Below are 13428 nucleotides of genomic sequence, written 5' to 3' on the forward strand. Positions count from 1 at the left end.
TCTGCCACACAACAGTTGCCGCAAGACGCAGCCAGCAATGGCTGCCTACTCCTTCAGGTGGCATTAAAATAATGCACACGTGCACTTAACTTTATCCACGATTGTTTGTTTGTTTGTTTGCTTGCTTGCTTGCGTTTGTGTTTGTTTTTGAGTTTGTATTTGCTGCCGCTGCTGCTGCTTCGGCTGCTGCTGTTGCAGCTACATTTTCTGTGACGTTGCATCGCCCCTTATTGTTTGGCTGCCATAACCGAGCACATTAACGTGGCCAGGATGAGGTGTGGGGAGGGGAGGGAGAGGAGGAGGGGGAAGCACGCCAGCAGACGGTGGCCTCCAGGCGCTGCATGCCAGCCAATGCTTTGGCGGCCATTCAACCTGCGACTGTCGCCTCACACAAACACACTCTCGAGAGAGAGAACAATGTCGCCACGCCCACCAGCTGGCCAACATGCTGCATTGTCGCATAATGAGCGAGCATGCCGCTTTCTATTGTTGTTATTATTGTTGTTGTTGTTCTCGTTGTTTTCGTTGTTGCTGTTGCAGTCGTTGGCTCGCCTATTGTTTTGTTGCAGCCCGTTTCGAACATTTGTAGTAACTGTTGTTCTACACGTCTCTAATCTATCTCAGTCACACTCATGCTCACGTTCTCTCTCTCTCCTTCTCTCTGCTTACAGCGCCACCTGCATCGATCGAGATCAAAGGATACAGCCACAACTCCAAGGTGGAGGTGCGCGAAAACCAGGACTTAACACTCAAGTGCATTGTGGCCAACGCCAAGCCCGAGGCACAAATTGTTTGGTACCGCGGCAACGTCGAATACAAGCCAGGTCAGTCACAAGAAATATGTCTTTATAGTATTAGCAAGCTATTCACACACAATCTGTGCTGATAGACAAGATTTGTGCTTAAGTTAATGTATTAATTACAAACTAGCGAAACTAGTGAAATGTATTTTAAGTATGTTAAGTTGATATCTTAGTTAGAAACTATGTAATATTATCATCTATGTATTTTAATTTAATTAAATTAATTATTATCATTTTAGTAGAAGTCATAAAACCTATAGGGAGCAATAACAGTCTAATTAAATGTATCTAAGTAATATACAGCTAAAGTTTATATCTTATTTTATATAATTTTGGTTTCCTTCAAACGTATTACATTACATCTTATTTGAAACATTACTAATCTTTCCTCATTGATTCTATTCGCTTGCGTTGCTAGTGAAATGTCTAGAATAATTTCTAGTTAATCAAATTAACTTCTTTATTTTCGCATCTTCTGTTTAGTATTTACCAATTATTTTGAGTCTGCGTCTCTTTCATTTTCCCATTTGAGAAATGTGTTTGATAGATTTCCGGAATTCATTTTCATAAACTTGGAGCAAATGGGAAAAGTGCGACTCAATACAGAATATAGAATGTACTAATGTAATGGATGGCAAGCGCAATCAACATCAAGCCCCCACACACATACACATACACACGCACACACAACACGCATCCATATATACATTTATAGACACACACTCACACACACACACAGCTCGTGACAAGTGTCACAACACTAAGCCATCAAATTTAATGTCCACTTACACAGAAACCTTCAGCCAGCAGCCTCAACCCCATATTCTCTCCGACACAACGCATGTGTCTTCTAATGGCTCCTGGGTTCGTTCCTCGCCAGCGTTGTATCGACCGTCGACCGTCAACCGTCGACCGTCGACCGTGGACCGCGGCTGTAGCTGATCCACTCTGGCCCAAAAACAAAAAAAGTGTAAATGGGTTTCTGGCTGTAGCAATAAGATGGGCAAACGACGGGGGGAACGAACGAGCCCTTTGACTGTCAACCAGTTGGCCAGAGGCACACATATGAGACGGGATGGGAGGAACGATGACAGAAAGGAAGGAAAACGATGGGGAGGGAAATAGAGATGGGAACGAGGAGGCTGAGGCGGGTGCCGCCCGTCGACTTTCTGCTTGATGACGGTGCTTAAATAATAATTTTATACTCTAACAAAACGTTCTCCGTCAACTGGCAAAGTCGATGCCCCAACCGCATCCCTCGTCCTTGTCCTTGTCCTCTCCTTGCCTTGCCTTGCCTTGGGTTTGCCCAAACCCATATCTTTTTTGGAAAAGTCCTTGTTTGTGCCTTGTCATTCTGTTGGCCAAATTGGAAAACGCTACCGTTGGACGTTTTAGAAAATATGGAAAAATGCAAATGTAAATGCTGGCCAGGATGCCCAGGACATGGCCATCATGACCATGGTTATGGATAGCAACCAAACATGGTTAAGGGGCCAAAAAGAGAGAGCGACAGCATCACACGGCGCTTAGACGCCTTCACGACATTTAATTTTCATAATGATTATGATATGCAATATTCGTGAGTGTGTGTATGTGTGTGTGTGTGCTTGTGAGTGGGTGTATATGAGTGTATGTGTGTGTGTTAGTGTGTATCCCTGGTCGACTGGGAGTGTCATTTGGCGGCTAACGAAATCATTTTAACACAACTGGCGCGTTAAAAATGCTTAAAATGTGAAACGAACGCACAGCAACAACAACAACAACTACATGCTGCAGCAATGATGATGGAAATTTTTGGGCGAAAAAAAACACAAAGCAAGCGAGCGAGCGAGCGAAAAATGGAAAAACAAAATAAGAAAATTCGCAAAACGGCGTAAAATGTTGGAAAATCCGCAAGGAAATGTGGGCAAGAGCAAAGAAGGACGCTCTGGACGCTGCATGATGAATTATGTTTACGACGCAATATGTTGCGGCTGGACTGCCGGCGGGGGCATGAATTCTACAGCGCCCTCTGACTCCCCCTTTCCCCCAAAAAAGAGACGGGAGTTTACGACAATGGGGCAAGCCAGGATCTGCAGACTGCTGTGGTATCATCATTTGCAAGCTGTGAGTCAGTCGCTTCTGACACTGACTCCACTAACTGTGTTTGCGGTGGCTCTTTGAGGAGGGTGAGGAGGGGTTCAGCTGTCAGTGCGAGTATGTGGCGGTCGCGTAAATGACGGTTAATGCCAGTTCAAGGCATAGCATGGAGCAACTTGGTCATTATCCTTGGTGACATGCTGAATATATCGCAAAATATTCGCTCCTTTTGACTCGATAGTTTGGGCAACATTTTAAAACCAGGAGAAGCAGGGAATGAGCGCTGTCGAGGCAGCTGGGGCATGAATGATAAAAGAGATGCGAGACGAGATGAGATGAGATGAGAGAATCTCTTCAAATGCTGCAGTGCTGAGCAACGAGAATTACGGGAATAACGAGAGCAACGACAACGCAGCCATTGACAATTTATGACTCAAAATTATGTCACAAAATGTTGTTGGTGTTGTTCTTGTTGTTGTTGTTGTTGGCAAATATTACACAAAATATGCGCCTACAAATGAATTCCACGGGTCGTGGCATGAATAAGAGAGACCAGACAGACAGCTGGGGGAAGCAAAGAAGGGCGGGGTGGGGCGGTGCGCGACAAAACTTCATAAAATATGCGTTAAACTTTATGACAACGACTTAGGGTGCGACAAGAGACAAGGGCGGGGGAAGAGAAGGAGGAGTTGCACGTACGCGAAAATGGCGTGCAAATTTTGCAATGTCAAACCAAAAAGACAGAGAGAGGGAAACACCCTCTCCACACCACTCTAACAAACACACACACACATACATATATTCACTAGCAAAGATACACCCGCCATTTTAATTTTCTTTGTGTGGAACTCGACTGAGTGCTGTTGATGTTTTGTTGTTGTTATTATGATAAATCGCAGACATTTAACGCAGCGTACAAGAATTTATAACACACACAACACGCACAGATACACACGCACACACATGCACAGCTGCACTTTTTGGTAGTTCGCTTGTTGCTCCATTATTTATGGCCATAGTTCTACGAATGTACATGAACTTGTATTTGTATTCGTTGCGTCTGCTGCAAGCATAAAAAGCGTCCTCTATATCTATATCTATATCTATATCTATATCTATATCTATATCTATATCTATATCTATATCTATATCTATATCTATATCTATATCTATATCTATATCTATATCTATATCTATATCTATATCTATATCTATATCTATATCTATATCTATATCTATATCTATATCTATATCTATATCTATATCTATATCTATATATCTATATCTATATCTATATCTATATCTATATCTATATCTATATCTATATCTATATCTATATCTATATCTATATCTATATCTATATCTATATCTATATCTATATCTATATCTATATCTATATCTATATCTATATCTATATCTATATCTATATCTATATCTAAATCTAAATCTAAATCTAAATCTATATCTATATCTATATCTATATCTTTATCTATATCTATATCTAATATGTTATATCTCTTCATATATTTCCAGAAAAACGAGATGATAAGGTAGAGGAAACGACGCCTAAGAGGTTCACGACAACGTCCAGTCTGAAGTTGAAGCCTGGTGCTGATGATGACTACACGGAATACACGTGCCAGGCGAAACACAAGGCGCTTTCGCCGGATATGCCGATGCGTGCCACAGTTCAACTGTCCGTGTTGTGTGAGTAAAGCTTTGGATTCCGTTAGAAGTTGTAATCCACAATTGAATGCCTTGTCAAATATATGCGTACTGCAAAATGCCAAATGGCGACCTCATTAGCCCACGCAAATGGCCAAGTTTGCAATACAATTGAAATGCTACCCGCGCTCTTAGTTCGCCCGTCGAGTGCCCACCTTGCTCTCAACGAGCATTTGGCTCCGGTGCAGCTGGCGCTCCACCTCCTCATCTCTGATATTTGTGACCCACAAAACACGGCAAAAGCGGCCACCAGTTTACCAGGAATGGCCACAGCCGTTGGCCGTTGGTTGTTGGGTTGTTGGGTCGTGTGGCGTTGAGTGTTCTGGTCTCCATGGCCATCGTGGACGTCGTGGCCGCTAATTGCGCAATTGGCGCGCGTATTAATTAGTTTTTAAATTCTAATGCGCTGCCCAGCTGCCACACGCATCAGAGGACCATGTGGCAGGGGCGCGTCGAACAGTGGCATGAGGCATGTGGCATGAGTGTGACTCGGGCACAGGAATCAGAACCACTGAGCCGCATTTTGCGAATTTCAAACTCCAGTTATTGATTGCTCGAAATGGCTGCGGCTCTCTCATTTTGTCCTATTCTCCCTCTCTCTTGTTCTGCTGATTTGTCCACCTGTCCGCTTAGTCCTGGCGCACACACATTACGTGCTCCATATTCAAATTAATTATGTTTGTTATTTATGCATAGGCTAGCCACTCCTGCTGCTGTTTCCTGCGTCAACCTGGGCCACGCCTGCTGCTGCTGTTGTTGTTGCTGTTGCTGCTGCTGCTGGCCACAAGGCAGCTATTGGCATTGGCAATACCACCAGCACTATTGCCATTAGCATTTTGTGCTCTTTTGCCAACGCCCAACGTACGTTGACATAATAGATTTAATTGCCAAAGCACCACAAAGTGCTACCTTCTATGCTTTACACTTTTTCTCTATACCTCTGATCGATTGCATAGTTCAACTTTTTGTGGCAGCACACAAATTCTAATTCTTTAGATTAGATACAGACACACTTAATACAGCAGAATTTAGAGTCTGGTTAGATAACTAGAATAGGTTTAATATACTTAAACTTTAATATAATAAAGTATACAATACAATTTTGGTTTTAAGATCTTAAACTCGAATTCATTGTTTTCAAATATTAAAAATATATAATTCTCGTATTGAAGTTATTCAAGATAATATCTACTGCATTTATCTTTAAACAAGGATACACACTAATTATTTTATTCGTGTGCTTTTGAGTTTCTAGCAGACTTTATTGCAAGTCTCATTAAATCTCAAGTTAAGCAAACTTAACAAATTATGTTACATATATTCACTATTCATAGCACACTCTTAAATTGTGGTGCAAGTATTTGCGTGTTCTCAAACGTATGTTGTGTGCATAGTTAGTCAAACTTGTGTATATATATACACCACTCCAACATCCACTTGCACACACACTCCCACTACCACATCAACTCCAACACCTGCATCACTCTCGTATATATGCAGGTGTACATACTCGCATTCAGTGGACTTTGGCAGAGACCGGGCCGCTTAATTATGCACCTATTATGGTTCACTCTCACACACACACACACACACACTCTGGCATCAGAATCGAGGCAACCCGACACCCTTGGCGTCCTGTCATTTGCAAGCAGCAAGCTGCCGTGGAGTTATCGCCTGCATGGCAATGGAATAAATATAGGCAGCCGATACCCCTGAAATATTTTAAGTGATTTTAATTTAATTTTGTGCCACTTCGTTATATTCTGGCTTTGCATACCTACGGCGTAATTTTACAATTCGTTCTGCCTTCCTTTCCAGTCTGTATCTACTCCCATATATAGGGACATATGTGCGCCTATTTTAAGGGTAGCCATTAGGTTGCTTGTTCGGCTGTCAATTTAAATGCAATTATTGAAATTATTACAATTAAGCTGCACGTACTATGTTGCGTATACGCAACAATTTGAGCATAAAAGAATTGAACAAGTGTTTTGCATTACCAATATAAATTGCAATTAACAGAATTTGGATAATGTAGAGCTAAATGAATAGTCAATAATAAAGTGGAGCTTATAGAGAAGTCAACAGATATTAGCATTGTTTTTTTTTTAATTTCGATTGACCTTTGTCTTTTCTTCTTGACCCGTTAAGACAACTTAACTTTCAACTTAAAAGCAATCAATAATAATTGCATGTCTGCATAATTCATTTTGCAATTGTAATTGCAGCTATTTCATTACAGTTATTTGCGTCAACCGCTGAATGAACCTCTTCATAATTAATAATTAAATGCAAGCAAATGCAATTACTATATATGAAGAAAATCTTCAGTGTTGAGAATAATTGAAATTAACAGAATAAATGTTTATGCACATGTACAATGTGTAATCGAAACAGTTAAATGTTGGCAAATTTTGAAAATAACTTTCTAATGAAATTGGCATTCATTTGCCGTACATTATTGGGGAATTAAACAGGAAAAAAAGAATTTTTAACAAGTTGCGTTATTTACTATTTGTGGCGTTTACACTGTTATTAACCCGCCCACAACACGACAACATAACAACACAACACAACATTCAGTCAGTAGTATTTGCAGCACTTCAATAAAATGCCACTTTGCTTGGTGCAATAACAACAGCAACAAACAAACAAAAAATAATAATAAATAAACCAACAAAGAGCAACAAAAAAAATGTATACAGACATACCGAACAGGGTAAAAGGGAAAAGGGGAAATGGGAAAATAATGCGTTTGACCACATAAACGATTTGCATGCAAACACTTCAATTAAAAATCGCGCTGCAATTTCTGCTGCAAATAGTCCGGATAGTGTCTGAACCAGTTTGCCGGTTAGCTTGGCCGGTAGCAGCTTGGCTGTCCGGGATGGTCAACTGGCCACATTTGGTTTAGTGTAAATTGAATTTATTTGCGGCGGCGGCCGCAATTAAATATGCCAGCAATAAACCTACACATGTCCAATCCCTATTGGTGTTGTGCTTGTTATTGTTATTGTTGCCTTTGCCATTTCCATTTCCATTATCCAATAAAGGGCTTATGCCTCTAACGTTGCTCCTCTCCTTCTCTTCCCTTTAGATCCACCCGGTCCGCCGTATATTGAGGGCTACTCGACTGGCGATATACTGCGTCGCGGTCAGACAGTGGAGCTTATGTGTCGCAGTCGCGGCGGCAATCCGCCTGCTCAGCTCATCTGGTACAAGAACGGCTCCCAGATACGCATGGCATACAGGTAAGACTGAGTGAGAGACGCCACTTCATCAGCATGCATCACAAGTTTGCACTTTACACTTTTCGCCTTCCACTCTCCGCAGGACATCTGGGCGGCTGTCGGAAAACATTTACAGCTTCACCGCGGAGGCTGGCGACAACAAGGCGCGATTCCGTTGCGAGGCGAGCAACGTCATGTCTCAGACACCGCTCAAGGCGGAAGTCGATTTGGCTGTTCTATGTAAGTGCATCAACACTCCACCTCACTTTCTGTAGGGCCATCATCAAAGCAAGCCTGCTGCCGCTGCTGTTGCTGCTGATGCTGCTACTGCCTAATGCTGCCACTTGAGGCTGTGCAGTCAGTTGCATCATTTGCATCATGTCCTGGCCCTGACTCCAAGTGCTTCAGCTCGTTATGCAAACGTGGGGCAATTTGCCCGTCAGCTACATGGGCGAAGCTCCCCTTCCACACTTCTTGTTTGCCTAATTGTATTTCGTTAATTTTCATATTTGCACACTCGTATGCCTATACACACACACACATACACATATTCAGGCTTGCACTTACACTCACACACACACTTAGACTGGGATTTCGTTGTGGATTGTGTCAACAGTCGGTCCTAGCTTGCCGTCGTCCTTGCAGTTCTTCTTCTGGCACTTGGCACGCGACACAAAGCGAAAATAAGCCTGGCAACTGTCTCCGGCTGTTGCTTTCTTTTGCAATTAAGCTTAAGTTTGCACACCCAGCTCCCTCAAGCAACGAACCACCACCACCGCCCACTTGGCTTTGTCAAATCAAGCAATGCAAATTCTTTTCAAGTGCCAAATAGCGTTGCCTTCGCCCCTCTTCACTGCTGTGCTCTGCAGTTTGTTAGAGCTGCCACAATTGCAATCACAGTAACACCAATCTAAAAGGACGAAAGGATTCGTCACAGCGCTTGTCCAAAGCGTTGTTAGTCAACGGCATTTGCATGCATGCAACCTCCATGCACATCTCCTCTCTACCAAATGTCTGACCTCATCCATGGCACTGGCTGTGCTGCTTATGTTCTTGTGTCTAACATGCAAATGTGAAGAGACTTGAGTGTACACATCGCGTATGCGTGATATTTAAATTGTTGGTAACAGCGCTATTTAGCGATTCCTTACCTTTCCACCTGCTTCTGGCCAAGCGAGCTTTAGCCACTGTACGTGCCTAACCCCATTGTTCCATCCATTGCTTCTGCATTTTCAGATAAATCCCAATGGTAGTCCAGGCACGTGGGACCAACTTCGATGTCCAGTTTATGCGAATACCAATCAAATTGGCTCTTGTTGTGCTGCCTGCACTTACTTGTTCGACTCTCTGTTTGTTTACCTTGTTTATTTCTAAATATGCCACTTCGACTGACCATCTACACACACACACACATACACTTAAAGTCACACACACACACACATATATCTGGCATAGAGACTGACTTCAGCTGCGCTCGTTGTACGCTTGGCATACGCATTATTTATGTATAACGAAATGTGGCACAAAAATGAAGACGTAGCAGGAATACATTTCTGCGTTCTACGCTCTGTCCCTATATATCGCCTTCGCCCTTCCACAAAACCCTAACCGACCCTGAAGCTGACGAGTGTGAGCGGAATGAAGATGTATGGCGAAAGATGCGAGAAGTTAAGAATTCATAATGTTTATTTATATGCGAAACATATCGAGACGAAGTTTTGTATTCCCCGGTTGCAGACCCAAGATCCGTATCAGCCGCTTTTGCCGCTTTTGCCTCGATGGCGTACATGGCGTATGCGTAATATATGCACAGCTGCTGCTTTTGCTACTACTGCCATCGGCACTGCTGCCTGCACTTATCCATCAAGCAAAAACCGGCAGCAACCAGCAGCTGCAACTTCTTCTTCTTCTTCTTCTTCTCCTTGTTCTTTTCTCTACTGGCATTAGGTAATAGCTCGACACGGCTCAGACGCCTGTCACTCAGTCACTCAGTCATCATTTGCATGCAGGCAGCTTTTTGCCACTATACAAGTACTCTATGCTTTCGCCATTTTGGGTGTGGTGTGTGCGCACAAGAAAAATGAGCGATATGCAGAGTAACAGAGAGTGTAGTACATAGAGTATAAAGTACGTATGCAACATTAGCCTTGTGGCATGCCACAAGTGAACGGGTGCGCGGCCCTATTAAATATTAATGCCAAACGAAATTACAGCTGCTGAACTGAATTCTCTCCTATTACCCATCTCTACAGTTGCCCCATCACAAGTCACAGTTACAGGACCGACGGAGGCTCGAGTTGGCGACGTTATTCCTCTAACGTGCGCCACGGCGCCCTCGAATCCGCCCGCGGATATCAAATGGATGGTGGCTGGACGCCAGATACGAAATGCTACCTCAAAGACGACCGTCAGCACAGAAGGTAAGCGCAATCAAATCAATGCTATTTTTGTTTGAATTCATTATTAAACGTTAATTATAAATAGTTGAAAACGAAAACACGAAAACTGCAATCGTAAAGGTCAACCAATTAACGTAATGAATTATAAATTAAAATCAAAGGTAGAAAATTGGATTTTTTATATTTTATCGACCACATTATTATTTAAAATACCGTCAGTTGAAAAAAGAAAGACAAAAACATAACATCTACAGGGTCATCGATGAACTTAATTTCAAATTAAAAAAATGTATAAAAAATATATACTCGTATACATACAATATAATTATTTGATAGAAAGTGTTGGAAATTGCTTATGTATATATATTAAATAATAAATAGTATCGATTAATGATATATCGAAACTGATATCGACTTCAAAGTAAATTGAGTCGGTTCCACGCGCATCTTTCTAAAGTAATCAGTGTTGTAAACGGGAGAAAATAATTTTAAATTCATTAATTTGATTGAAAATAATAAGTTACTTTAAAATTTAATTTGATTGAATCGATGTTAACTTAAAAATTTATTTGTTGCCTATTCAAGATTTTATTCAATAAAAATTTCAGAAATTAGGAATCCACTATATTTTAAGTAATGTTTATGTCTGATTATTTGTTTCAGGTGGATGGACAACCAGCTCTAATATCACTACCATTGTGGAGCCTAACAAGCGTTCTCTAGTCGTCATCTGTCATGGCCTAAACATGCAGCTCACAGAGAACGTGGTCGCCACGCATACGATCAACGTCTTATGTAAGTACAGACTTCTTCTTCATGCTCTCATTTAATTGAGTTCAAACTAAGCCATAACCATATTAAGCACTGGTCAAGTGTCTAGTCAAGCTTCTGTCTGTTAACCCGACTTTAAATTCCACTCACACAGACTCATAATTGAGTTTTTGCACAAACTTTTGGCTGGCACTTTTAGTTACGCCCCTTGTTGATGCACCGATTAACTTCGTTCGGGAATTGTCCTACAAATTGTTCAACATTTGTTCCCATATCGAATGCAGTTCATTTCATTATTGTAAAAATATAGCAAATGAATATATCGATAAATAATACAAAATACCGATTGCTATCTTCTGTATATCGAATGAGTTGAAAAAGTATACTATAGTCAACTTAATAACAATGCAGTTATTTTTAAAATAATTAAAGTAAATTGTTAATTAAAACTAAAATAATTACAATTACTAGCTAAATTCTAAACTGAATTGACAATATAGCTGAGAAGGCATTGCAATCATCTTTCTAAGATATCATCTTTGATGTTTCACTCAATTTATTTTCTCCAGCCTTTCGCATAAAGCCTTTCGAATAAAATTAATTTTTTGTTCGTTTTTTGTTCGCTTTTTGTTTAAATATAATCGTAAGCAGACTTCTTTAGATTACCATGTTTGAGTTTCCTCAGTGTGTATCAGAAAGCTCGCTGCTGTCAACCCAGAATGAGGGCAAGAGTGTCATTTTAGAGGCCAATGCTAAAGAGAAATTAGTATCTTTGGGAGGAACAGTGGAAACTTCTCCAACAGGTGAATTGCGTGTGAAAGGATTGACATCGAAAAGTTCTCCTGCAAAGAAACGTAAAACCAATGCTTTACCAATGGATGCAACGAGGTACAAAATGTGGTTGGAGCATCGCCATCGCTTGCTAGACGTTGTCAGTGATCTGGATAATAAACCGCCCGGGTTTCAAGCAGTGCGCAAGACAGGAGTGAATTCATTAACCGAAAACGCGGTCAGTTTTATGGCGAGGACCAGGGAGAACATTCAAATGCTAGTCGGCATAAATCAGACCCAGCGGACACATGGGACCATCAATCCTTTTCGCAATGAGCAACCTTATGTTATGTCTGCGGTGCCCGGAAATATCAGTAATCTGGAGCGCTTGGAGACTGAAAACAAAGAATTTGGCAAACGAATTTTGGATGTGACCAGCGAAGTCGACTCTGGATTGAAACCTGATGGTCAGCACGATAACCAACAAGAAGCGCCCGCTCCATTTGTCTTGCCGGATGAGGCGCTGATCAAGTACAAACCTTTCAACATTTCAATACCATCAGAGGATAAGGAGCGTCGTCAATTGTTTCGTCCGCGCATTTACTTTGATATTGGTCTGAAGGATGTGCGTCCACTCGGTCGCATCGTCATCCAACTGTACACAGAGGCAGCTCCTGTCGTCGTGCTGCACTTGGTGCGAGCCTGCATATGCGGCATGAACAACAGCTTCCAGGTTAAACGTTTGTTTCCCAATTTGTGGCTAGAGATTGAAATGCCATTGGAGAATAACTCGCCGCTGCAGCGAACCTTGGAGTACGATGGGAAGACTATCGATCATGGTGCCTCCAGTTGTGTGCTCTCTTTCAGCAAGAATTATGTGTCCGTGACCATTTGTCCTTCTCCCTGTCGTTTAAGCCCCTCAATGTCGCCAATGGGTCTCGCGTTGGCTTCGGTCGTGTAATCAAAAATGGCAAGATCTTTGACTGCCTACAGAGTTATGGAACTAAGAATGGCACTCTTAGTCGTGCTGTCATCTTCACCAGCTGCGGTGTGCTTTAAATTTCAGATTGTGCAAATTATCGTGTATTAAAGAAGTGTTTACGTATTGCATTCCTTTCGTTCTACTATATTTATTCATTTGAATTTTCGAGCACGTTACCTTTTGAAACTCGATTCTAGCTTTGGCAACGATGCTCTTGATATTGAAGTTCAGTTTTAAAGCAAATCAAACTAGGGAACGAAAGACATTTAAATTATTTGTAGATTTTTATAACATTTTCGAGCTTAAATACGTATACGAATAAGATAATGATAGAGTTGCCGAAATGTGTTTCAGATGAATCAGGTGATTTCATTCCGCAGCCCCTTAAGGCCAAGACTAAGCATGTTGTTCATCTAAAGAGGCCAACTATAGAACAAGAACAGAAGCCTCGAATTAAGAAGATCCCAAAGAAATTATATGGGGATCATATGAAGGAATGGCGAGAGCATCGTCAACGAGTCCTTCACATAACGGGTGAAGTGGATAACAAGCCGCCTGGTTTTCAAGCAGCTCGTGCCACAGGTGTTCATACGTTGCGAGAGAATGCCGTTTGTTACATGGAGCGCACCAAGAAAAACATCCAGATGCTGGTCGAATTGTCAAAGACG

The 13428-nt window shown here is 41.6% G+C and overlaps 1 protein-coding gene and 1 pseudogene across 4 annotated transcripts in view; both read left to right on the forward strand.

Annotated features, from left to right (window-relative positions):
- Nucleotides 1-13428, forward strand: part of LOC117566422 (nephrin) — a 72737-nt gene that overhangs the window by 25639 nt on the left and 33670 nt on the right. For all 4 annotated transcript variants that reach the window (XM_034245952.2, XM_034245950.2, XM_052006097.1 and 1 more), the window contains exons 3-8: nucleotides 672-824; nucleotides 4416-4589; nucleotides 7705-7858; nucleotides 7941-8077; nucleotides 10090-10257; nucleotides 10900-11031. In XM_034245952.2, the coding sequence (XP_034101843.1) occupies nucleotides 672-824; nucleotides 4416-4589; nucleotides 7705-7858; nucleotides 7941-8077; nucleotides 10090-10257; nucleotides 10900-11031 (918 nt within the window). The remainder of the gene's footprint in view (nucleotides 1-671; nucleotides 825-4415; nucleotides 4590-7704; nucleotides 7859-7940; nucleotides 8078-10089; nucleotides 10258-10899; nucleotides 11032-13428) is intronic.
- LOC117566423 (uncharacterized) lies at nucleotides 11560-12888 on the forward strand (annotated as a pseudogene).

Source organism: Drosophila albomicans, chromosome 3 (genome assembly GCF_009650485.2).
Source record: "Drosophila albomicans strain 15112-1751.03 chromosome 3, ASM965048v2, whole genome shotgun sequence".
Classification (NCBI taxonomy): domain Eukaryota; kingdom Metazoa; phylum Arthropoda; class Insecta; order Diptera; family Drosophilidae; genus Drosophila; species Drosophila albomicans.